This window comes from Trichechus manatus, unplaced genomic scaffold, assembly GCF_000243295.1.
Source record: "Trichechus manatus latirostris isolate Lorelei unplaced genomic scaffold, TriManLat1.0 scaffold00143, whole genome shotgun sequence".
NCBI lineage: Eukaryota > Metazoa > Chordata > Mammalia > Sirenia > Trichechidae > Trichechus > Trichechus manatus.
In genome coordinates this window covers 475,629-500,920 of record NW_004444079.1, presented here as the reverse complement: position 1 = coordinate 500,920, position 25,292 = coordinate 475,629, and the positions used below count along the sequence as shown (strand labels likewise).

Genomic DNA, 25,292 nt, shown 5'->3' with positions numbered 1-25,292 from the left:
CCAAGTGTGAATTCTGGCTCTACCATTTACTAGCTGTGTGACTGTGGACAGGCTGTTTCAGTTTCCTCATTTTGTGCCTCAGTTTTCTCATTTGTGAAATGGGGATGATGATAATATTAACTCATGGGGCGTTAGGAACGCTACATGGGACAGTATGGGTGAGCTGCTAGCACTGTGCACAGCACAGAGCAGATATTCAGGGAGTGGCAGCTATGGTTTCTGTGGATGGCTTTAGTTCTCTCACCCTCACCTCTGAGCAAGCTTCCTCTTATACTCTTGCCTCTCCCTCTCTCCTCTGTCTCAGAGTCCAGCCATGCATATGTGGCAGCACCACCTATCTCCCGGGCTCTTTTCCAGTGACCTGTCTTATTGGCGACATTCCTCATAGGGCTCTGTCATAACTGGATAGGCCCCTTCTCTTCCTAGCTCTCTGACAGCTTTGGGAGTTTAGAAGTTGTGGTGGGCCACCTCAAGCTAGCTGCTGCTCGGTGTCAGGGGCTGTGTCTTCCCTGGGCTAGTGGCCCAGGGCTAATTTGCACTGTTAATTTAAAAATATGTGAGTAGCTCTGTGGCCCTGAACATCTCCTCAGACCCCACACCTGTCACCCTGTGGCCAGGCAGTCTACTTTAAGGGGATGAAAGACAACAAGCTCGTGATGATGTTCTTGTTTGGAAAGCAGAGGCTCTGGTCAGTGTTGGGGGCTGTATGTAGCAACCCACAATGCACAGCAATGCCTTCCTTTCAGTAATAGGTGGGTTTCAAAACACTGTACAAATCACACGAATGAATCATATTCAGAGGTGGGAGTGTTGGTGGAGGGGAGCAATGGCTATTTCAAGAATCAAACATTATGAAGTGGAAAGAAGCTTTAAAGATACTGGAGTCTAGAGGCCAGCCTCCTTATTTGATGGCTGAAAATGAGGCTTGGAAATGGAAAGTATCACTCAGGGCATTAACTGATAGCAAACCTGGAAAGATGCAAGTAGAAAATCATCCCCCTTCTATCGGGTTCAAATAGACAGATTTTCATATAGCGGGTCAGTTTAAAGTGAGGGTCACTTGTAAAGCTTCAGCCCACGTCTGACTTCCCCTACCTCTCTGACTCTTTCACTATCATTGCCTCAGGCTTCTTGATGTTTGACTTTCCAATTCTCTCTACACAACCCACAGATCTGAAATAATAGGAATGGACAAGACCTATTAGGTCATCTTCGCTCTGCCTGGCGCCTTTCCTCCTTCCCTTCCATATCTTATCTCCATCTCAGCCTTTCTTCTGCAGCAGCTCCAACAAGGCATTGCCCTCCTCTATTCCTATAGATCAGTGTGTCTCCTGCTGCTAAAGTGTTAGAGCTTAACTAAGCGCCCACCCCTTATCACCCAAACACCCCGAGGCACCGATCCTGCTACTTCCAGAGCCAGGTGGAGGTTTAATTTACAGCAGAGCTAGAAGCAGAAGCCTCCTTGTCAACCCCTTGCCTTTGCCTAGTTTATCTGTGTGAGACCAACCGTGCTATCACCTGTCCACTCTATTTCTTCTTGAAACCCAGGGATGCACTGGTTACCTGGCCCACGTGGCTCCAATGAGCCTGGAAAGGGGCCCTGGTGTGTGATGTGATGGTCCCACTCTTCGTGGCTGTTCCCACAAACTTCCCAGCTTCTAGTAGGCTTCCTGGTCCCATGAGCATCACCTAGAGCTGTCTCTAGTGAGCGAGGGTTAGTGTCCCTCGATCAGTCCAATAGAATGAATCAAAGCATAAAAAAAAGTGAGAAGCCAAAAGAGAAATAGTGATTAGTGATGAGTCATTAAGCAAACATTCTTTGCTCCCCTTCTCTGAGCTACACACATTGCATATGCGGAGTATTGTCTCAGAAGGACATAGAATCATCTAGTCCAATTCTCTAATTTTACAGATGGGAAAACTGAGGCCCATGGTCTTTTCCAGGAGGAAGTTAAGACCTACGTATATGAAACATGATATAAACACTGGCTGGCTTCTGCTGTAGGAGCCTGGGTGGTGCAAGCGGTTTGCAATTGGCTGCTAACCTAAAGGTTGGCGGCCCGAACTCACCCAGTGGCTCTGTGGAAGAAAGGCCTGGCAAAGTGCTTCCATAAGGATTACAGCCAAGAAAACCCTGTGGAGCAGATCTTCTTTGTAACACATGGGGTCGCCATGGGGGCCCACTGCAATGCCTCTGCTGTGGGCGTGTGCCGTGAGTGGCTCAGACAAGGGCCAAAGGGAGGTCAGACAGGACATAGAATTAGGCAAGTGTGGTGGGATAAGGGCTCTTGACTGGACATTGGAATGTGCAAGAGGTGAAGAAAAAGAGGTTATGTCCATGTAGAAGGTATAATAGATGAGCCAAAGCTTGAGGCAGAAAAACAGGTACATTGGGGCACCAGAAGAGTGTGGCTAAAACATGAGTTTATGCAGGGGCAGTGGTGAGGGCCAGGGCTGGAGGGCAGTATAGACAGCTGTCAGAACTCAGGTTCCAGAATCAGATGCACCTGGCTCTACCAGCACCTTGGGCAGTTACTTGATCTCCTGTGACTCAGGTTTCTCATCTGTAAAATGGGAAGAATAACAGTTCTGTCTTCATGAGGCTGTTGTAAAGGCTGATGCACTTAAAGACTTAAAACAGTGCCTGGTGTGGAGTAAACTTTCAATAAATTTTACCTATTATTATTAGTAGTAGTAGTAGTAGGATTAGAATAGCAATTCCTCCGCCACAGGGTCGTTGTGAGGATTGAGGGTGGTACCGTGTCTGCCAGCCTGGTGTCTGGCATGTGGAAAGCACTCAGTAAATGGTGTTGCTGCTAACACAGTGGTTTAGGACCGAGCTGAACAAAGTCCGGAAACCAGGCTGATGGCTTTGAATAATATGTGGTTGGTGAGGGGTGCCACTGATGGCTTTGAGTTCTCCAAGATCCTGGAAAACTCTAAACAGGTAGGCAGGCTCTCGTTGCCAGGTGTGACCGACCCCATCCTCGCTCCTCACATCCTCAGCTCTGGGACCAGAAGGCCAGTCATTTAGCCCATTGTTCACCGACAGAGAAGGGAGAATTGAACTCGTTTCTGAAAGCTTTGGCACAAGAGAGGAGATCTTCCTTCCAAACTCATTGAGGCAATTGTTTCACTTGCTTGGAGAAGGTCAGGGCTCCATGTGGTGCTCAGCATGCAGGACAAACAGGCACAAAGAGAGACCTTGCCTTCCACTCCACTTGCCTTCATCTCTGTGAAGTGTCTTTATGCAGAAGGACTCTGCGTTCCCAGGCCACCCTGCCCAGGCAGCACTGTGGGTCAGTGTGGCCAGGACTGTCTACCACGAGGGCTCAGAGAGCAGCTTGGAGGCTGAGGGCTTATCAGGTGCCTCGCCGGGAGTGAGGAGGACCTACTTCCTTGCCCTGCAAAGAATCTGCCCCTTTCCTGGCGGGGGCTAAAGTCCAGAGGCCTGGCCCGTATGACCAACCCCTCTGGACCACCCGTCACAGCCAGGCCCTTCTCCCTCCGAACCACCCTCTCCCCTCTTACTGGGAGGGAGGGACCCAGTAAAGACTCAGGGAAGGAGTAGGTTCCCGTGAGCCACCTCCTGTTCAGCCCAGCTTTCTAAGGGAACTTGGGATCCAGGCCAGAGCTGGCATTTTGAGGGGAAGAGTCCCTCCATGGGGTCACAAGACCCGTTCATGGTCTTTTATTCCAGCAGCTGCCCAGTTGTCTTCTCCTCTGCTGGCTGGAAAACTTAGTTGCCATGGCAGTGTCACTCATGTCTCCTGTTTCCCTCTTCCCTGCTCCCTGGGAGACAGAGGCAAAGTACACTTCTTTCCCTTCCTGTCCCCTCACACAAACTGCTCAGAGTTCTTGCCAGACAGCCAGTGCCTGCAGAATCAGGGTTTGGTGGGGGGTGAGGGGGTGGGAGGGAGGGAAATAGTGGTTCCTAGAGCTGAGGCCCTTTAGAAATGATTTCCATTTCTACCAAGCAGGGCATCCTTCATAGGGTACAAAAGACCAATTCCCAAATCTCAGGAAATCCCCAAGCCATGGCTGCTGATAAGATGACAATTAATTTCGCTGGACTCATCTCAGATGACTTCAGTTCAGTTGAGCAGACCTGTGTTGAGCGATTCCTTTTTGCCAGGACTGAATAGACATGAACTCTGCCCTCGAGGCATTTACTATCCAGCAAGGGAGAAGGACACACATGTGTGAGGAGCTCAGAGCAGAAGACATGGGTCCACAAACCCGTGCAGCTGAAGTGTTTAGAATCCAGAGCTTTTCAGATATTCTAATGGTCAGGTGGTACATACACCATATATTAAGTAGCATCTCCCATGAGGCAGAACCTCATATTCTTTCATGCTTGTATTCAAATATTCATACATTGTAAATAGTTTCACATCTGTCTAGATCAGATTTTGCTGTCAAATGAGTTTGATGAAAAATACCCAGTTTGGGAATAAGGAATCATGACCTTCTGTAAGAATTTGTTTTAAGAAGAATCTCCCCTTTGTTGAGGCCCACAGTAATGAGCCTGCTTGGGGCAAAAACTGGCCAGGACAGGAAGCTGACCTGTCTCCTAAAAGTGGCTTCCTATGAGGCTGACTCTGAGTCATAGTGTGATGAGAGTATAAGGAGGGAGAGATGCCATCTTTCCTAGGGACAGGGAAGCCTTCTGGGCAGATCTGAGCTGGGCCCTGGAGGATTGGTAGGAGTTTGCCAGGAGGAAGGGCAAGGAAGGTCCTGGACCAGGAAAGGATTTTTTTCTTTGTTCCATGGACCCCTCTGGTAGTCTGGGGATGCTAATTGACTCCCTTCTTAGAAAAATGTTTTCAAATGAATAAAATAAAATAGATAGGATGACCAAAGAAACCAGTTATATAGAAATGCAATTAAAATATTTTTAATGGTGATATATTGTTGTGCTTCTTTATTCATATATTGTCCCTGGGTGGTGTAAATATTAAGCACTCAACTACTAGCCAACAGGTTGGCAGTTTTAACCCACCCAGAGGAGCCTTGGAAGACAGGCCTGGCAATCTGTTTCTGAAATGTCACAGCCTTGAAAACCCTACGGAGCGGCTCTACTCTGCACACACGGGGTTGCCATGAATTGGAATTGACTCAACGGCCCCCAAAAACAACAACAACATTCATTAGCTCTAGCGTCAGTTCTAATTACTGGCATAATGTCAAAGTAGTGATGAATATAATGAATGTAAATGATATTTCCAGATATCTGCGGCACTGTAATGTGACAAGAAAACATTTGTGATTTCTCTTGGTGATAAAGTCACAAGCACTACTAACCTACTGTGGTTCGTTGCCGACATTCAGAATTGGAAGAAATGTTAAACTTCAATCCACAGGTTAGAGAAAATGATTAGTTTTTTTCCCCAAAGCATTCTGTTCTGATGAGTAAGTGTTATTTTATACATGGGCCCCAGACAGCAGGCTAAGAACCTCTGGTCAGGTCAGAGAAAACCACTTGGGAATCGGCTCAGGTAGGAAAATACGGAGTTATGCTCTAGGGAAGAAGGACTACCTGATGGGCTGGCATGAAGCAGAGAAAGTGTCATGGGAGAAAGGGCTGGAAAGGCAGGATCTTGAGGAAATCAGAACCATTTGGGTTTTACTTGCTCATCAGAACAGATTTTTTTTTTATAATGACATTTTATTTTTTATAGTGATATTATAAAAGGAATGCATGCTTATTATAGAAAATAGAGAAAAGAAAAAAAAAAAAAGGAAAAGCATTAGGTGTCCCGATGGCCAAGGCAATCCCTATTAACATTCCAGTTAATCAGTACTTACTCAACTGCGGAGGCTGCACAGATGAGTCAAGGAACTAGACCCTGGAGTTGGAGCCTGCGAAGTTCGAGTCCTGACTCTGCTGCTTAACTTTCCTGTCCTGTTTTCTTGTCTGTCTAATGAGGGTGATAGTAATAGTACCTATCTCACCAGGTTGTGTTGAGAATTAAATAAGTTAATTCATCTAAAACACTGAGAATGGTTCATAATTAGTACTCTATAAATGTTGACTTTTATAACATTTTCTTTCAGTCATTCCTCAATACCTAACTATTTTTTGTATTTGCCTAATCAGGGCCATTCTGTAGATATATGTGTAATTTTCCATCCTGCTTCTTTCACTTAAAATTATTTCATAAATATTTTTAATACTATTATAAACTCTGTAAGCATTTTAATCATCTATATAATATTCCATTTGGGTATATGACCCATACTTTATATAACCATGCCCTTATAGTTGGACACTTAGTTTATTTTCAGTTTTCCATGGAAGGTGTTGAGCAGGCTTCATTGTGGTTCAGCAAAGATTTATTGAGCGCATATCCATGCTAAATACCGGGATGCAGAGATACATAAGACAAGCTCACTGCCCTCGAGGAGCAAGGCTTCAAACTGGTTCCTCCCGGTTCAGTCATGGCCAAGGAAGTGAAACCAGAACAGACCTGAATTTTTAAAATGTGAGTGAACTGGAATGATAACTGGAATGGGAAAAATTATGGGTTGAAGCCCTGCTAGAAACCTAATCTCCCTCTTAGAGACCAGGGCAGCATATGCATTGCATATGCAAATCTCTTGTCGGTTGGATTTTGAGTACAGTTGGAAACAGCAGTGCCCTGCTCTAAGATGGTGGCCTCCTGAACCACTTAGAATGTGTGTCACCCTCTATAGTCCTGCCAATAATCCAGTCTCACACATCAGGCTCCTGAAATGGCTCACTTCACCTCTTCTGAGTCTCCTATTCCAGGGCTTCAACCCATAATTTTTCACGTTTTGGTTATTGTTCTGGATCACCCAAATTGTAAAAATTCGGGTCTGTTTTGGTTTTGCTTTGTCGGCCATGACTGAACTGGTTCAAATTGGTTCAGAGCCCTGTCAAAAGGCACACAGATCTATGCCTTAGGATTATATTGTGGCCCACTGTTGGGAGAATGGATTGAAAATGAAGTCTCTGGAGACAGGGAGGCCCCTTAAGAGGCAGGTAGTAAAGAGGGGCTGACCTGGAACAGTGGCAGGGGAAACAAAGGGACAGTGGGTGTGAGCAGGCCAAATGTCCAGAATCTGGCCTCTGATTGGTATATTGAGTGAATGGAGTTCGTGAAGGAAGATGAGGGAAGAGTCTAGGTTGACTATGATTTTGAGCCTGAATAGCTAAAAGGAATAGAGTGATTAAGAGCATTGGCATCAGGAGTATCTCCAGAGTCAACCTAGTTCTGTATTACCTGTGATCTTGAACAAGTAACTTGAGTTATCCAAGCCTCAGTTTCCCCATTTGTAAGCCAGGGATAATAATGGATATTTCTCATAGAACTGTAAAGATCAAGTCAGGTTCTGTATGAAAACTATATAGAGGGCCTAATAATAAGACTATCTATGCAGCACATCAAGCCTCATTCTAAGCACTTTATATGTATTAACTCACTTGAATTCTCCCAACAACCCTATAACAGAGGTGTTGTCAGTATTCCAGTTTTATAGATGAAGATACAGGCCCAGAGAGGTAACTCAGGCAAGATCTCATAGTTAGTAAGTGACAGAGCTGGGACTCAAACCCAGGCCGACTTTCATCAGAGCCCATGTTTTTAATGGTTGTGCTTCCTTTCCTCTCTGCCTTACCCAGGCTGCATGTGGGATTCCAGAGGGAAGTCCCTATGGTGATGTTCAGCAGCTGGTTGGAAGCTTGATTTTGTAACCCACAACATGGATCAGAGAGTGTAGGGTCATCCAAAATGAGAGTGGTAGCCACAGGCAAGGGTGAGATTGCCCAGTGGGAGTGAGGCATTTTGTTAACTTGCATTTAGTATGTGGGGCGAGGAAGAAGAGTGGGCAAAGAAATTGAGAAAGAGTGGTCAGAGAAATGGGTGAGAATCAGGATCAGATGGTGTTATGAAATTCAAAAGAACAATGCAATCAGCAACATCAGATGCTGCAGAAAGAGAGTATGTTGAGAACTGATGAGAGGTCATTGGTGACTTTGGAGAAGGTGGATTCAGTAGAACAAAGGGGGGATCTCAGCTGTAGGGAGTTGAGAAGAGATGGATGAAGAAGCAGCTTCAGGAGTAGCGCAGACAAAACAGGAGGCTGTGAGAGAGGAGAGTGAACACTGAACGGGGTCAAGAGACTTGAACACAAAACTGGGTCTGACTGTTTTTTTACAGGTGTGAATTTACACGAGTTACTTAACATCTCTAAGATGCTGTTTCCGTGTTGGTCAAATCAGAAAATAAGACCCACCTCTGAGGTTGTTGAGGAGTCCTTGGGTGGTACAAAAAGTTAAGTGAAAGGATGGTGGTTCAAACCCACCTGGAGGCACCTCAGAAGAAAGGCCTGGCAATCTGCTTCCGAAAGATCACAGCCTTGAGAACCATATGGGTTGGAATAGATTTGACAGCAACTGGTTTATTTTATTTTATTTATTTTGGTTTTCTGAGGTGGTTGATGGGGTAATGAACTTTGTAAAGCACCCAGCAGGCAGTATAAATTAATTTGGCTGAGGCTCCCATTAGATAACTCATGTAGAAATAGATTGAACTTTGAAGAGCACTCTTCAAAAGTAAAGCTGGGTCATCGCTACTGTGCCACTGGGGACGGTTCTGACACTTAGTGTTAATGAGCCCCCCTCAGGCCCCCTCTGCCCGCAGCCTCTCAGTCAGCTGCGATCCTCCCGGGATGTTGTGAATTCCTGCCTGAGGCACAAGTTGAGAGAAGACGGAGCAGATTTGCAGTTTATGTGGTAAATTGTTCTTCCTCATCACCTGTGCCCCCTTAAGGTGATCGCTTGGCTGTGCTGGCCAGTGGTTAGGACTCTAAATTGGGAGAAAGAGCATTCAGGTTGAGGGCAGGCTTTGCAGCTGACTCAATAAGGAGCCCTGTACTACCACTTAACCTCAGTTTACGGACCTGAGAAATGGCTCTACCTGACTCCTGATGTGATTAGGAGGGAAATGTGTCTGGAGTTAAGCTTTGAGTTTTGCAGAGAAGGACTCCATTAGCGCCAGTGGGAACCCTGATGCATATTCTGAGGACTCTCCTTGGTCCTGATGTCACAGTGTGTGTACTGAGATTATCTTGTGCTCTCTCTCTGTTTCTCCTTTTTTCTCCCATTCTTAGTCTCTAGAATTTTTAAATATTAGATTCTCTCCTCCTCTTTTGACCACATGTCCCATTCATTCACTCATTCATTCAGCAAATATCAACTAGTCACCTACTATCTAGAAAACATTGTGCTGGACACTGAGGAAGTAAGAAGTGTAGATTTAGAGATAAAAATGGCTCAGTTCCTGCCCTTAAGGGGTTTGAAATCTAGTGAGAGGAGAAACTTCTCAAGAACAAACTGAAATGGATGCATTTACAAGTGTCTTATAATAGAAGCACACACCGCTGACCTTGCAGCCCAGGGGAGGGTTGTCAGGTCCACCTAAGGAGGCCAGGAAGGTCTAAAGGAGAGGGAAGCATTTGAGGTGATCCTTGACAGGTGAGCAGGGGGAGGAGGCCTGCAAGCTGAGGAAGTACAAGGTCAAAGACCATGCTGGATTGTCACTCTGAAGATCAGGAGACAGGCTAGAGATTCCTGCAGTCCTGTGTCCCCAGATCCATAGATCAGATTACGGAAAGAGTGAAGAGTAGAGTTCTGTTTATAGTCTGGAGGCAGAACATACCCTAGGGAGACTCCCTTTTTACTCTTAAAGTCTTCAACTGATTGACTGAGGCCTGCCCACGTTATGGAAGGTAATCTGCTCTGAGGCCAACTGATTTAATCACACGTAAATACTTCCTAACAGCAACTAGACTAGCTTTTGACCAGCTGGGCACCATAGCCTAGCCAAAATGACACATAAGGTTCACCATCCCAGTCCGGAAAGCAGGGAAGCCAGTCTGGCCAAGCTGGTGAAGTGAACAGGAGGGTGGCACTCAGGGGCAGATGAACCAGTAAGCAAGGTAAGCACAGGCTTACTTGCGCTTACTTACTAATCTCTGGTGAACAATATCACATGGGTTTAAGAAAGCCTGTGCTTACCTTGCTTACTGGGTCCTCTGCCCATCAGGGATAATAGCTTTGAAAAGAGGCTTTGATTCTGTAGGAGGGTGCTGTGGGGTTGGGAGACAGATGCCAGCCATACCTAGAAGCAGAATCTTTGATGTGGTGAAAAAATGTGAAATTGTACACTACAGATGATCTGGTAAGCAAGATAAGCACCATGCTTACCTTACCTATTGGATAATCTGCCCCTGAATCTGCGCCTGCTCCCCAGACTCCCCTTCTTTCTTCTGGGGGAACTGATGGACAGACCTTCAGTCATGGAGAGCGGCCATGCCCGGCTCCTAGGACCCACACTGCAGGCCAGGCTGTAGGATGGAATCTGTGGTTCCTCCCATTAGCCTCTGTCGTTCAGTGACAGCCCAGACAATTTATATGCCCTGTTGGCTGTGGCCATATGTTGTCATAACCTGGGTCACTTCCTCATTTAATATCTTCCATAAACTCCAATAAAACTGTCCTGGAGTCCAGTAATCCAGGGGAGAGGGAGAGGCCCTGGATTTGGAAGGCCTGAGGAGAGGGTAGAGATGAAGATTAGAGGACTCAATGCCACAGCCAGGGCAGGAGAGCTGTCCCAGGCCAGACCTGATGAGTACCTTGTTTCCTTTCCTGCTTGGATGCTCCACCACCGCTTCCCTCCTCTGCTGCAGTGTGTCAAATCCTCCCCAAGGGGGTGGTCGCTGTCCTGGGACCATCCTCCAGCCCCGCCTCCAGCTCCATCATCAGCAACATCTGTGGGGAGAAGGAGGTGAGTGCTGGGCCGGGTTGGGGGAGTATCTGCGGCTGGAAGCATGTGCCCAGGGGCACAGAGATGTCATTGATGGAAGAGCCCATCAAAGCTGGGTTGGTGTTTTTAAAAACAACATCAGCACAAATAAAAGCAGCAGCCATTTGTTGTGTTGAGCACTTACATTGCTCCAGGTTGTTTGAATGGAGAAACATCTCCTCCGAGTCTGAGGTTTCTGCGGTGGCGCCTCTAGTGGCCTCTTTGGTGGCAGTGGTGGGCAGAGGGAGAGGATGGGGGGTGGTGGTCGGGGGTGGTGATCAGGGGGAGGTGCTCAGGGGGAAGCCAAGAAGGCAGAAGTCTGAGCTCCCACGCTCATGTCCACACTGGTGGACATGATCTGTTTATATACTGGACTTCTGGGGAAGAATGCCTTTGGGGGAAGGGGAAGTTTTATTGCTAAAATGAAGTTTGAAAACCTCTGTAAGTTTTCTCTCTGTAAGAGATTTTATTTTGCTTTCTTCCTCATTCACTGATTCCAGTGTTTACTTCGTCAATCAGTAATTTCTTCTTCATGTGCATCCTCTAACCAGACCTGGAATTTTAAGAGTCCATTTCCTCTTGTTCTAGATCCATGGGAGACTAAGAATGGCAAAGGTTGAGTTTTGGACTCACAAACCACCTCCTGTTCCTCCAACTCTCCCCTTCCTTTTTCCCTGGAGAAAACAAACTGAGAACTTACAGAGATTCTGTCTATTGCTGGAATCTTTCCTAATCCTTCACTGGAATCAATCGATCCTTCTCCTTCAGATGTATCCCTGGCAGACAACAGGAACATGACCTCTTAACTCCTCTCCACCCCCAAGGACCTTCAAGCCAGGTCCTTGAGGGCAGATGGTGCAAGGTGGTGAGGACTATGGGGGAGGGGGAAATGGGCAGGGGAAGGAGGGCTCAATCTTCCACTGTTCTGGAGGCCTGGAGGCTCTGCCCTCCAGAAACTTTAGCCTTAGAAAGAGTCAGAAATAGGATGGGACACACCCCACTGCAGGACAGACTGGATGCCTTCCCAGCCCCTGCAGAGACAGCAGAACAGCAGATGGTCACTTCCTACCCCAGGCCCTCCTGGATGCCTCCATTTTCTTTTATGATCGGAGGGCTTAATGAGTCCTTGAGACTTTGGGCAGAATATCTGTGCTCCCTATTTTATTAGCCCACTCACAGAATCGTGATCTGCAAATTAAAGTGTCATTGAGACTCCAAGCCCCAGCCTCATGGTTGGTCTTGCTTCTTGGTAGCTGGGCCCTTCCCCTGTAGGCTGAGCCCCCTGAGCCTTCTTGTCATGGGCTGGTCCATGTTGACAACTCCCCACCCCCAATGCCATCAGATATCCAGACAGATGACTCTTGAACCAGCCTAGGCCAAAAAGAAACATCCGTCTCTCTGCAGTCCCTTCCACCATCTCACAGGCCTCGGCCCCAGGAAATGAGGCCTGATGTTTAATTTAAATCTTTCTTGCCACGCTCCAAGTAACAGCTCAGATCGGCGGCCGGTTGTTATTTCAGCAATCGCTCTGATCTTCACCAAGCGAGGTGGCCAAGACCTTGGCTCCTGTTTCCTCCTTTCTGCTTTCTCCTTTTCTTTTCTCTCTCTGCCCCCCTCTGCCCTTTCTTCCCTGTCCTTTACAGTCCTATCCCCAATCCCATTGCAGAATGGTGTTCCCTCGGGTCTCAGTGGATATTTTCTGTCAGCCAAGCTATCCCTTAAACCCCTTTGACATTTTGGGCTGGAGGCTCAGACCCTGATTCAAGAAGTCTCCCCCGCTCCTCCCAGCCCATTCCCTGTGCCATCACTGACCTGCCAGACAGCAGCGTTGCCCGGGGAATGGCCAGACAGTTACCCCTCCTTTGCCTGGTCATGTTCCTTCCTGAGAAACCTTTCCTCTCTGTCCAGATTATGCATTTCTTTTAATATTTTATGAGGCTGAACTGCCTTACAGTGATTCCCCCCAGCTCCAGGGAAAAGAGATCGAGTTCTCACCAAGGAGCTCATTCCATTAAATGCTGCTAACATCACAGGAGCCCTAGCGGCTGGCAGCTCTCTGCCTAGCTGCTCCCCCCGCCATTCTGCCCACCTCTCTTAGCTCTCCTCCCCAGCCCTTGTGATGACTTCCTGGGATGCATTTGCACTTGCAAATCAATTATGGATTGATGTTTATCCTGGAAAAAGATTAGATAGGATTGGGTTAGGCTGATCAGAGCAGCTGGCTGCTTCCCTAGCAGGCTTCAAGATGGCAAGCTATGCTGGAGACTCCCCATCAACTCCCCCTTCCCAGAGAGGCCCCTCAACCCTCACCCCATGCACAAACAGCTCCAGGATTTTTTTGGGAGCACCTAAATTTTGGGAGGAAGGGGAAGAAAAAGAGAAGAGGCATTGTCTAAACACTTACTACATGTCAGGTACTGAGCTATCGCATCCTTCATACGAGATCCCATTTTGTCCTCCCAAAGCTCTAAGAAGCACCTATTGTTATCTCCATTTCAATAGCTTAGACAGCTTAATCGGCTTGCCCCAAATCACAGCACAGAATCTGGATGCAAACCCAAGTCTGTAGATTCCAAAACCCATTTGTTCTTCACCTTCCTGAGTCCTTGGCGATACCCTTGATCTGTGGATTCAAGGCTATCGCTAAGGTCACCACACTGTATTGGGGGGTGAGTTAGCTGCTAATGGAACCTGGTAGACTCGACGGTCACACAGGGAGGGCTTTGGTCAGTGATGCTCAGATGTGTAAATTAGCCAGCCCACCCTTCTCCAGCCCGGTCATTGCCTCTGTCTTGCCCCTTTGTGACCACTTTTATTTTCAACATATTACTCATTTTAGACAAATTTTATAGGCTACAAAATACATGAGGGAAGGAAGAGTCTTTGTGATACGCTGCAGGTCAACTTTACTCTTCAGAGTCTTTTGCAACTCACTAGGCTCTACCCAGTTCTGCACTTTTTAGTCTCTGCTGGAAAAATATTGATTGCCGTCTTTCTAATGCTCAGGAGTTAATCCTAGTTGAGTTTGGGTTTTATCCCTAATTTCTACTTTCACCCCATTCTCAGAGGAGTGCTGGTGTCTACCTGACTTCCCCCAGAAGTTTAGAAGGATAAGGTAGCAGAATCCTACAGTGCCCATCTCAGCATCTTCCCAGACTCCCAACAAGATAGCCTCTGCGCCAGTCCAGGCAAAGAGAACTCCTACAATTATTTCCCAATAGCCCATTCTAGAAGCCAGCCGAATCATCATCAGGAAGTTCTTCCTGCTGCCTACCTGAAATCTTACTTGCTTTAACGTTAGTACCTCCCCACACTTTCTGCAAGTTGGCCCTCCCATCAGGAGGCCTTAACGGAGGACTAGGATTGAGGTTTCTACCCCATCTGCCTCTGATAGAAACACCAAGCAGGCCTCAGCTCTCTTGGCTCCAGGTGCCAGGGATGAGAGTGACAGAACAAAATTAAGGTGGATAGGAGCTTATTACATTTTAACTTTCCTATTACCTACTGAATAGCCTAACCTGCTAATCGCAGCCTGTTAATATCTCTTCCTGGGAGAAGAAAGGCAGAAGGCAGGGGCAGTGCCTCCGGAAATGTCAGTGATAGACGCAGAGGGAATCCAACACTGTGCTAATGAAGCCAAAACAGGTATTTACTTACCTGGCTCCATCCGAGCTCTCTAGGTGGTTTCTTGGCCTGTGATGCTGCCTCCTCCACATGCATCTTTATGGTGGACCCTACCCCTGCCCTCTTTCTCCCTCCAGAATTCACCCTCAGAAGTTAGTTGGGAGCTGGTTTGTACACCTGTTGGCTGGGCTGGAATGAAGGGACTCCTCTCTTAGTCCCCAGGGCACTGTTTCTGTCTTCCTGCCATCTCTGCTCTGATTTATTCACTACAAACAAAATATTTTAAGGATTACCCCTTTAAGAGCCATTTGTCCCCCTGCTTAGCAGCAGGCACTTCCTCTGGGAATAAAGGTCTATTCTTGTACCTTCTCAGGGTGACAGGCACCAGCTCACAGGCCCAAAGTGCATTATACAGGTCTTTTGTCCTGCATCTTCCTCTCTTGGGCATTGTCAGGGATGTCATCTTGTCTTCCTCTCATGGAATGGGCACCCTGCAAGCTCTGCTTCCCACAGAGACAGGGTGTGTGTGTGGCAGAGTTCTTATAAGGAATCCACCCTCTGTAGCTTTGTCTCACTCATCGCTTTTTCTCTTTCACCGATCCTGTATCTTCCCTGCTGCCCATTTTTGCTCCTCCTCCCAGGTCCCTCATTTCAAAGTGGCCCCTGAGGAGTTTGTAAAGTTCCAGTTCCAGAGATTCACAACCCTAAACCTCCACCCCAGCAACACGGACATCAGCGTGGCTGTAGCTGGGATCCTGAACTTCTTCAACTGCACCACCGCCTGCCTCATCTGTGCCAAAGCAGAATGTAAGTGTCCCCAGGTTGAGTTCTACCTTCAGATAGTCCAGTCTAGTTGATTTTGACTCTGGCTTCCTGTCCACCTGGCTGAAGATGTACCAGGAAGGGGAGGGCTCCCTCAGATCGTGTGGGTGGATAACCAATGGGTTTGGGCATTTGCATGTGTCCGTGTGTGTTTGTTCATATATTTGTTTGTGTTTGTGTGTGTGTGTGAGAGTGGTCCAGGACCACCCTTTGCCAGGACTCACTGGTCATAGACAGAGCAGAGAAGAACTGGGTTGCAGGAGTCTGGCCAACCTCCAAGCCTTTTTGTATCTGCAAACTCAATTCCCATATTTTCAGCCTCATTGTTAAGGAGATACAAAAAGAGAGAGAGGGGAAAAAGATAAAATTGGCTGCATTTGTACTTGATGGGTTGAAGAGCTTCTTCCCCCAGAGAGCAGGTTTTGCTGATGGAAAAAGGTCCAAGGTCAATTCCTGATAAAGCATTTTTTTGCAAATGCAGGTTTTGGAAATGTATTTTCTCTGACTCTCAGACAATTTGGGGCATAAATTTAGTGTTTATGAGATTTAGCTAATTTAAGCCAGCACCTTCCAGCAAATACGTGCATCTATATGCTCCCGGTGGCGGCTGTGTACCCACATGTGGTCAGGCAGATGCTGGCCACTGGCTGCCACTGGGGCCCAGTGCCCGAGCCCCAGGCACCTGTGTCTAGCACAGCTCACCTGCCCACACACCTTACGCTGTAGGTCTTTGGGCACTGCACTGTCAGAGCTATGCCATCTTCAATCAGGTTCCCTTTCCATGGCTTCTCAGAACTGCTTGGCATTCTTAAGTCCCTCCTCTTCCCTGAAGTCCCTAAAGCACCAGAAAACAAAAGCCACCTCACTGTCAAGGGTCAGAACCACCTGCTTTACTAGACCTTCGTGCCTGACTGCCTCCCCATTAATTTATTCAACACGTATTTATTGAGTAATTACTACATGTTACCAAAGAAACAAAATAACTGAGTCCTAGCCATGTATGCTTTTACATACTTTCTTTAATTTTTATAACAACCCAGTGAATTTGGAGGTATTAGAATTCCTCACTTTATAGTTGAGGAAATTGAGACTCAGAGGTGAAATGACTTGCCCATGGTTGTGCAACGTAAGCAGCAGAGCCTGAAGTCAAATACTGGTCTTCTCACTACAGGTTCAGAGCTCCTTCCAGAACTCTTCAGTAGGCACGGAGAAGCTGGGCCCCTGCCCTCCAGACAGATAGCAGTAGAGACCATCAGTATGAGAAAGCGCAGAGTAGTTTATGCTAAGGGTCAAATGTGTAGTACAACTAGGCTTTGGGATCGGGGCAGGACTTGAAATGGACCTTGAAGGATGAAAAAGATATAGATAAACAGAGAAAAGAGATAGGGCATACCAGATGAGAAGGGGAGGGGAGCGGGAATCTAGATAGTCTGCCTAAAGGGAAGTCAGTAGGAGCGTAGGGTCTACATTGGCTAAAGACAGAAAGAGTGGCTCAGGGAAGGGAGTGGAGACCATTGAGAGGCAGGGAGGAAATGTCAGCTTGGTCCTGTGTCAGTCAAGAGCCCATGGAGGTCTCTCCACAGAGGAATGTCCTCAGAGGAAGGGTAGTTCTAATTATGGGTCTGCCTTTTGGGGAGCAACTGGCTTGGGGTACATGAAAAAGGGCATAGGAGTCAAGCAACTGGAATTTGACCAGAGAAGCTGGACACTCTCAGACTTGGAGAAAGAAAGTTGACTCCATGCCATTTTCAACAGACAGGTCCTGATAGGAACCAGCAAGTTGGACATGTACAAGAACACACCAGTTCTTCACTCAGTCAGTCCACAGGCATTTAGTGAGCCAGGCAGTGTGCTAGGTTTTGTGTGAGAGAGAAGAGAAGAACAATATACAGTCTTTGTTTTTAAGGATGTAGCAGCCTTGCTGGAAAACTAAGCAGAGCTTATGTACATTAAGCAATGCAGACAGTAAAATGATGAGTATGGACTCAGAGAATTAAGATACACTGGAGTTCTCAGGCAGAGGTTCCATGGAGTGGGGTTGGCAAGAGCTCAGTGAACAAAGAATCTATCCCCCTCAATTACAGAAGAGGAAACTGAGGCTCAAAAAGTAACTTGATTTGCTTAGAGTCCCATAATTAGTAAGTGGTAAAGCTGGGATTTGAACCCAGGTTTCCTGGATCACAGTCCAATACACCTTCACCATTATGCCACCATTTCTCCAGCTGGGCTCCTCTTGAGCTGTGCTGACCAATACAGTAGCCACAAGCCATATGTGGCTATTTAAATTTAAATTTGAATTAATTAAAAGTAAACAAAATAAAAAATTCAGTTCCTCAGTCACTCTCGCCACATCTCAAGTGTTCAATAGCCACAATGTGTTAGTGGCTACTATATTGAACAGCACAGATATAGAACATTTCCTTCATCACAGAAAGTTCTATCTACCTGGCAGTGCTGCTTTAGATGATAAGTGTTTCATGGACAAAGAGTTCTCTGGCAAAAAAAAAAAAAAAAGTTTGGATAATACTTCATTCTATTTCCCCCTCAGGGACATTCGCCACATTAACATGGACATTCTGAGATACGCAGTAGCCAAAACAACTAAAGGTAGTCCCCGACTTATGGCGTATTCAAGTTACGCCAAACTGCACTTAAAACTATCTGGTTTTTTTGGGGCACATCTTACCATTAGTAATATGTACTACATACAATGTTAAAATATCTCTGTAAGTTTATAGGTTGTATGTAATGTTTCCAACCCCCAAAGACAAATAAAGGTTGAATCTGTAAAGATACTGATAATAAAAGGCAACAATAATGAAAACTAAAAAAAAAAGTATTCAACTTATGTCAGAACCTACTTAGGGCAGAGCCGTCAGAACAGAAACCCATCGTAAAGCGGGGACTACCTGTATTTGCCTCATCATCATCCATATAGGTTTGGCCATTGTCTTAGGCTGGGTTCTCTAGAGAGGCAAAACCAGTGAAGCAAGCATATATACATACACACACACACACACACACACACATATATGTATGTATATAGATGTATGTATGTGTGTATGTATGTATATATGGAGAGAGAGAGAGAGAGATTTATCTCAAGGAAATGGCTCACACAGTTGTAGAGGCTGGCAAGTCCCAAGTCCATGGGTCAGGCATCAGGCTGGAGGCTTCTCCTGGATCACGTAGCTGCAGGGGCTGATGAACCCGAGATGGGCAGTTAACAGATGGCAGGCTGCTGGCTTACAGGCTGCAGAGGCTGATGAATCCCAAGATCGACAGGTAAGCTGCTAGTTCAAGTCCCAAGAACCAGAGGTCAGATGATGAAGATCCAGATGCAGGATCCAGAGCAAGAGCCTTGCTGGAACATCCATTAATTTACTGGAGGCAGGCCACACCCCCAAGGAAACTCCTTTTCAGCTGATTGGCTCCTCATAGCGGATCTCATCATGGAGTTGATTACATCATTACATAACTGCCAAACCACTGAGAATCATGGCCCCGCCAAGTTAACACACAACCTTAACCATCACAGCCAAGAAGCCCTAAGAAGATGCCTTTTCTATAGTCCACAGGACACTGGTATTTTGTGGAACACAGTTGGGAATTGCTGCGTTCCACCAGGTGGCCATCCTTGTGTGACATCCTTGCACTATTGAATGTTGTAATGGAATCAAGGATTCTCCCCTGCAGCAGTACTGAACTGGAGCATCCCCCGCATACAGAGGGAGTGTTGAGGGGCAGAGGACAGGCTGTAAATATCTGCAGGCAAAGATGGTCCTGCCATCTTCCTCAGTGCTAGTGCAATGTCTCACAACCTGACAGGAAGTTCTTTCTTGTGTCTAGCCACAGTCCCTCTTGCTTCTAGGCTATCCCTCTTTCCTCTTCTTCAACTCTTACTGGGGTTTGGAAAATAAGTTGCTCACATGTTTGTTAAGCATCTACTCTGTGCTGAGCACTATGCTAGACACTGTTGCCTCCCAGTCTAGGGCTCCTTTTATTGCAATTATGACATTCTTTGACCTTCAGACAGTTCCTTACAGATTGCAAAGCACTTTCAGTGTGTTTTCACATTTTTATCCTCCTTCTCCCCCAGTCATTCTAAAGCCTAGAAAAAGGAGTCTTGGAGCTGTTAAGGGATTTGTTTAAGGTCACAAAGTGGATACATGGCAAAGCCAAGACTCTAACTCAGGCTGTTTGCCTCTCAACCTGGCGCTTCCTCCTCCATGGCCCCCCCCATCCCCCTGGTCTACAAGGACAGCCTCAGAGCAGCAGCTGGGGTGGGGGCAGGCCCCAGCTGGCAGGCACAGTGTCATTCAGAGGGCAGGGATCTCTAGAGCAGAGCATTCCCGTCCTTCCTGGAGCAAGGGTGTGGGATGGCTGAGTGCAGACAAGGTCCTGAAGAGGATGAATCTGCCCAGGCACAGGAGAGGGCGGCCGGCAGCCAAGGCAAGTCTCATCAGCTACACAATGCCACCACTACTGGGAAAACTCATCCATCTAGGCTGTTGAGTGACAGTGCTCCCCACCTACCCAAGCCAGGGGAAGGAAGGTGGGACAGAGCGGGAGAGATTCGAGGGCCGAGCAGATTAAAAATCTAATCAAAGGATGAGAAAATGAGTGTCTGAAGTGAAATGCAGCTCAGCACTCGGGAGGAGACACTCTTCCATCTTCGTTATTGATGCAGGGCTGAGAGACACTGCAAGTAGAATTAGGAACAGAATCTAATTCTGTTTTCCAGTCATCAAAATTAGGCATAACTGAGCTCATTCCACAGGGAATCACACCACTTATTCTGCTTCTTCCCCAAAGTAGATTTTTAATAAGTAGGTTTTGGATTAAATAGAGATGTACTGAGGGTTAAATTACTTTTCTATAATGGGAAAAAAAATCAGAATTACTCATTTGCAAATACCCAGTTCTGATGAAGCTAGGGGCGGAGATGTGGTAAGAGGCTCAGGTGGGGCTGTCCTGGTCACCCCATAGAGCATGGGGATGTTGGCTGTTGGGGAATTCCAAGGAGAGCTGGGACCTCAGAGGCCAGTTTGATAAGATCACCTAGCCCTGCCACAGAGCTACCCAATGAGACTCTCAGGAGGGACCCAGAGCCTTTGTTTCCTTGTGGTCATGAGCATAATATGCTCTGTGTTTCCCTTGTGTCTTTGTATCTGGCTCAAATAATCTTTCTTTTTCTTTTTGATGTTTCTTTCTAAGTATTTTACTGTCCTTTTTTTTTTTTTTTGTTATATGTCCTGTGTCTCTACATCTCCTGCCACTTATTTGCTACCTATGTGATCTTAGAAAAGTGACAACCTCTCTCAGCCCATTTTCTGGTCTATAAAATGGGGATAATGAGACCTGCCTCCCAGGATGGCTGAGGGCATTAAATAGGATGACATCACAGAGTGCATAACTCTATTTCCACGCCTAGGAAATCCTCGGTGTGCACAGGTTTCCATTTCTTCCTTCCTCGGATCCCTTTTGAATGAGACTAGGCCAGGACCTGGAGCCCTGGTGGCACAGTGGTTTTAAGAGCTTGGCTGTTAACCAAAAGGTTGGCAGTTCGAATCCACCAGCCACTCCTTGGAAACCCTTTGGAACAGTTCTCCTCTGTCCTTTAGGGTTGCTATGAGTTAGAATCGACTCCACGGCAATGGGTTTGTTTGTTTGTTTTTTTGTTTTTTAGGCCAGGACCTGGAGCACAGTGAGATGAGGTGAGGTGAGGTTCAGCTCTGCCGTTATCCCTGTGGTCACTAAACTCCGTCTAGGTTGTTGGGGAGGAGCAGACTTTGATCTCGAGGTAGTTCCTGCTCCTGGGGAGGAAGTGCTGCCAAAGGGAAAGGCAGGATGGTGCAGTAAAAAGAGAGCTATGTGGAGACACACCAAGCTGTTCTGCTGCTTACATGTGATGTTGAGCGGGTCATTCCACCTCTCAGAGCCCAAGTTTCCTCCTCAGGCTAAAAATGAAGATAATCATGCCTCTTAGGATAATCGGGTAGAAAGTGGGCCTAGAACATGATACACATTTAATTACTGTTACTGCACTCTGCAACACTGGGTGCTGGCAGCGGGTCATGGTGGTGGGGTGGAGGGTAGGGAGTAGGGAATGAGAACCAGGGCCCTGTATGAGAGAAGTAGGAGTCCCTGGGTGGCGCAAAGGATTAAGTGTTTGATGACTAACCAAAACTTTGGCAGTTCAAACCCACTCAGAGGTGCCTTGGAAGAAAGGCCTGGCGATCTGCTTCTGAAAGGTCACAGCCTTGAAAACGCTATGCATTTCTACTCTGCACATGTTGGGGTCACCATGAGTCGGAATTGACTTGGCGGCAACTGGGTGTTTTTTTTAGGGTGATCAGTAATGGGCCTTCCCAATGCCACCCGCAGGAGGCTCTGTGGGACCTTTTGTTCATTATGATCACAATTAACCATTTATGGATCACTTAATATGTGGCAAACGTTGTGCTAAGGATTTTGAATTCATTGCCATTGAGTCAATCTTGATTCATAGCGACCCTGTAGGACACAGTAGAACTGCCCCATAGGATTTCCAAGGCTGTAATTCTTTACGGAAACAGACTGCCACATCTGTCTCCCGCAGAGCGGCTGGTGGGTTCAAACCACTGACCTTTTGGTTAGCAGCTGAGCACTTTAACCACTGTGCTACTAGGGCTCCTTGAGTTTTACATTATCTCCTTTAAATTTCAAATCCTCTCATTTAAACCTCATTATAACCATATAAGTTGGACTCTTAGTATTCTCATTATACGCATGAAGAAAAGATTACATCAGTGTTCAAGGTCACGTGGTTCCTATTACCTCGTCCCCTAACACTGTAGAAGAGATGGAACCTAGGGACCACCCTACCTATTTACAGGAAACTGAGACCTTCCTGTGCCAACCTGAATGGTGAATCAGTTTGAAATCAGGTTTAGACCCTGGCTCAGTCCAATTCCTCTAGCTTTATGGTCTCCACTCAATCAGTGAGCTTCTTCTGCCTCTGCTATTTTTTTCTCTTATGCAGGGATAATAATTACTACCTCCCAGGGCAGTCATGTGTGTTAAATCAACCGTGTACATGAAGGAGCTTAGCAAACACTGAAGGCTATTCTCAGGGCAAGGATGCCTGCTGGGCCCCCGTGGCTGAGGCCCAAGCTGGTAACAGACACCCTGAAGAGAGGAGGTTGCTTGAAGCAAAGGCACCATCATAGCAGCTGACTGTCTCGATGGCCAAGCCAGGCAGGCAGGAAGACGGTCCTCTCATCAGCGAGAGCCTTGGCCTGCTCCTCTATCCCCGTCTCCTCTGCCACCATCATCTTGCCCCTCCTGCCTATTCCTAGGGCCAAGCCCAGGTGTGGGATGGGACAAGATTGTACAACAGATGAAATACATCTTTCAAGCACTCAGAGTCCCTGTTTTCCACCCCTTCCCTGCCTAGTGATACCTTGGACCCTCATCCTCTCTCTCTGATTAGAGTGTGCCCTGAGACCCTGTGCCTGGTGGGGACAGGGGATTAAGAGTTAGGAGGTTGAGGGCACTGCACACAATGCTGAACTCCTATTATCTCATTAAATCCTAACCACCATACTCTGCAGTGCCCCCCACAAGATTTAAAAGTGCTGCCCCTCCTGGGAATATTGGCATTTTCCAGAACCAAAGCCTTAAGCCAAGGGAACTGGCAGTGGAGAAGGAGGGAGGCAGGCTGAAATGAGGGGTTTTCTTTATTTTATTCTTGATACAATGGTTTTCTGTGTCCCCTGCAGACTCATCACTTAGGTGTCCATGTCCCTGACTTACGGCTATGTCCAACCCTGGCTGTGCCTTTCACAGCCTCTCCATCCTCCTCCCACCCCTCCGGCCCCCTGCCTTCCTGTTCCAGAGCCAGCCTCCCTCCTCTTCCCACAACAGCTGGCCTGCTGAGTCTCTCATTGATCCATCCTGCTGCCTCCTGAGTGAGACTAATAGGTTCCCGAGGTCCCTCTCAGCCTTAGACTTGGCAGACAGGCCCGCTGCTGGGCCAAGGGCCTGTAGGAGAGGAGGGTTGGGGTGGAAGTTGATGAGGGGACCTGAGAGAAGAGCAGCTTTTAACCCCTCTGGTGGCCACTGCCTTTGGTAAATTGGAAAATGACGAACTGGACTGAAAAAATTCCTAATATTCTTTTTTTTCCCCAAAGAATCAGTTGATTTTTTTTTCTTCTAAGTTTTATTTATTTTGTTGTTGTTGAGAATATACACAGCAAAACATACACCAATTCAACAGTTCCTACATGTGCAATTTATTGATTAATTGATTACATTCTTCCAGTTGTGCAACGATTCTGACCCTCTTTTTCTGAGTTGTTCCTCCTTCATTGACATAAACTTACAGCCCCCTAAGGTTCCTACCTAATCTTTCTGCTTACTGTTGTCAATTTGGTCCATATAGATAGTTTTTAAAGAGCACAATGCTCAAGGCAGAACTTTTTTACTAATTAAGCTAAACTATTGTTCAGTTTTAGGAAGACTTCAGGGGATATTTTTGGTTTAAGGTTTAAAGATTATCTCAGGGCAATAGTTTCAGGTGTTCTCCCAGCCTGCATGACTCCAGGAAGTCTAGAGTCCAAGAGAATTTGAAATTCTGCTATGCATTTTCCCCCTTTTGATTGAGATTCTCGTATAGAATCTTTGATCAAAATGTTCAGTAATGATAGCTGGGCACCATCCAGTTCTTCTGGTATCATGGCAAAGGAGGTAGTTGTTCATATAGGCAATTAGCCACACGTTCCATATCTTCCTCCTATTCCCGGCTCACCTTCTTCCTCTGTTGCTCCAGGTGAATAGAGACCAATTATTGTGCTTTGGACGACCACTTGCAAGCTTTTAAGACCTCCAGGCACTACACAATGAACTAGGAAGTAGAACAGAAGCACTAAACATGTTATTAGGCCAATTAACTGGGATGTCACATGAAACCATGACCCTAAACCCCCAAACCAAGGAACCAAATCCCAGAGGTGTTTGGTTGTACATAAGCAGCCTCAGCAGCTACTCTTTTGTTGTTTTTGGAAATATATCACATAACGTTTGCCTATTCAACTTTTTACAGGTGTACGACTTACTGACAGAAATTACAATAAGCGACTGTGCAACCCTACCCTTAATCAATGCGATTTTTCCATTACTGTTAACCCTGTTTTCCCCCTTCCTCCCACCCCTGGTAACCACTAGTAAACTTTGGTCTCTATGTATTTGCCTTTTCTTGTCTTTTTGTATAAGTGAGGTCATACAATATTTGTCCTTTTGTGATAGGCTTATTATGCTCAGCATAATGTCTTCAAGCTCCATCCGTACTGTAACATGTTTCAAAAGTTCATTTCTCCTACTGGCTGAGTAGTAACTCCTAATATTCCAGATGTAACTAAACCATACTTTCTCTTCTCTAGATTCCTTCTACTGCCTAGAATAAAAAAGTATCCGCTTTCTGATTTATAGAATTAGATAATTTCCGGGCCAGGAAGACATCAGAGTTCCTCTAGTTTGACTTCCCGCCCACTGGTTTAATTCTCTCTACAATTCTCGAGAGGGACTTAAGTCTTTCCTTGACTACCTCCAGTGATGGGGAACTCACTACCTCATGGTGCATCCCATGGCAGCTTCAGAAAGCTCCAACAGAAGGTTCTTCCTTATATTGAGCTGAAGTCTGGCTCCCTGTAACTTCTACCCATTTATTGTTTCTAGGTTTATTCTTTAAGGCTGCCAAGAGCAAATCTGTTTCATGCAGTTCTTCCCACTCTAGAAGACAGCTGCAATGGCCCCCTGAGGCTCCTCTTCTCCAGGCTAGGCAGCCCCTTCCTTCAGCTGTCCCCTAGTGACATGGTGTCAGTTCCCTTGGCCTGGCACTGCTGCTACCCTGGTCTTAGAACTTAGTCTCTGTCTTCCCTTGACAGTGCTCTAGTCCAGTCTAGCAGGCACTGTGCACCATGCCACAGGCTAGTTTGAAATGGAATCACTGAGCTCTAGGAGTTCATTTACCAGTTA

The 25,292-nt window shown here is 46.6% G+C and overlaps 1 protein-coding gene across 1 annotated transcript in view; it reads left to right on the top strand.

Moving 5' to 3' along the window:
* The window catches only part of GRIK4 (glutamate ionotropic receptor kainate type subunit 4), a 422,106-nt gene that overhangs the window by 219,088 nt on the left and 177,726 nt on the right, over nt 1–25,292 (top strand). Inside the window, exons 4-5 of the mRNA XM_004385613.2 lie at nt 10,714–10,811; nt 15,095–15,260. Of these exons, the coding sequence (XP_004385670.1) occupies nt 10,714–10,811; nt 15,095–15,260 (264 nt within the window). The remainder of the gene's footprint in view (nt 1–10,713; nt 10,812–15,094; nt 15,261–25,292) is intronic.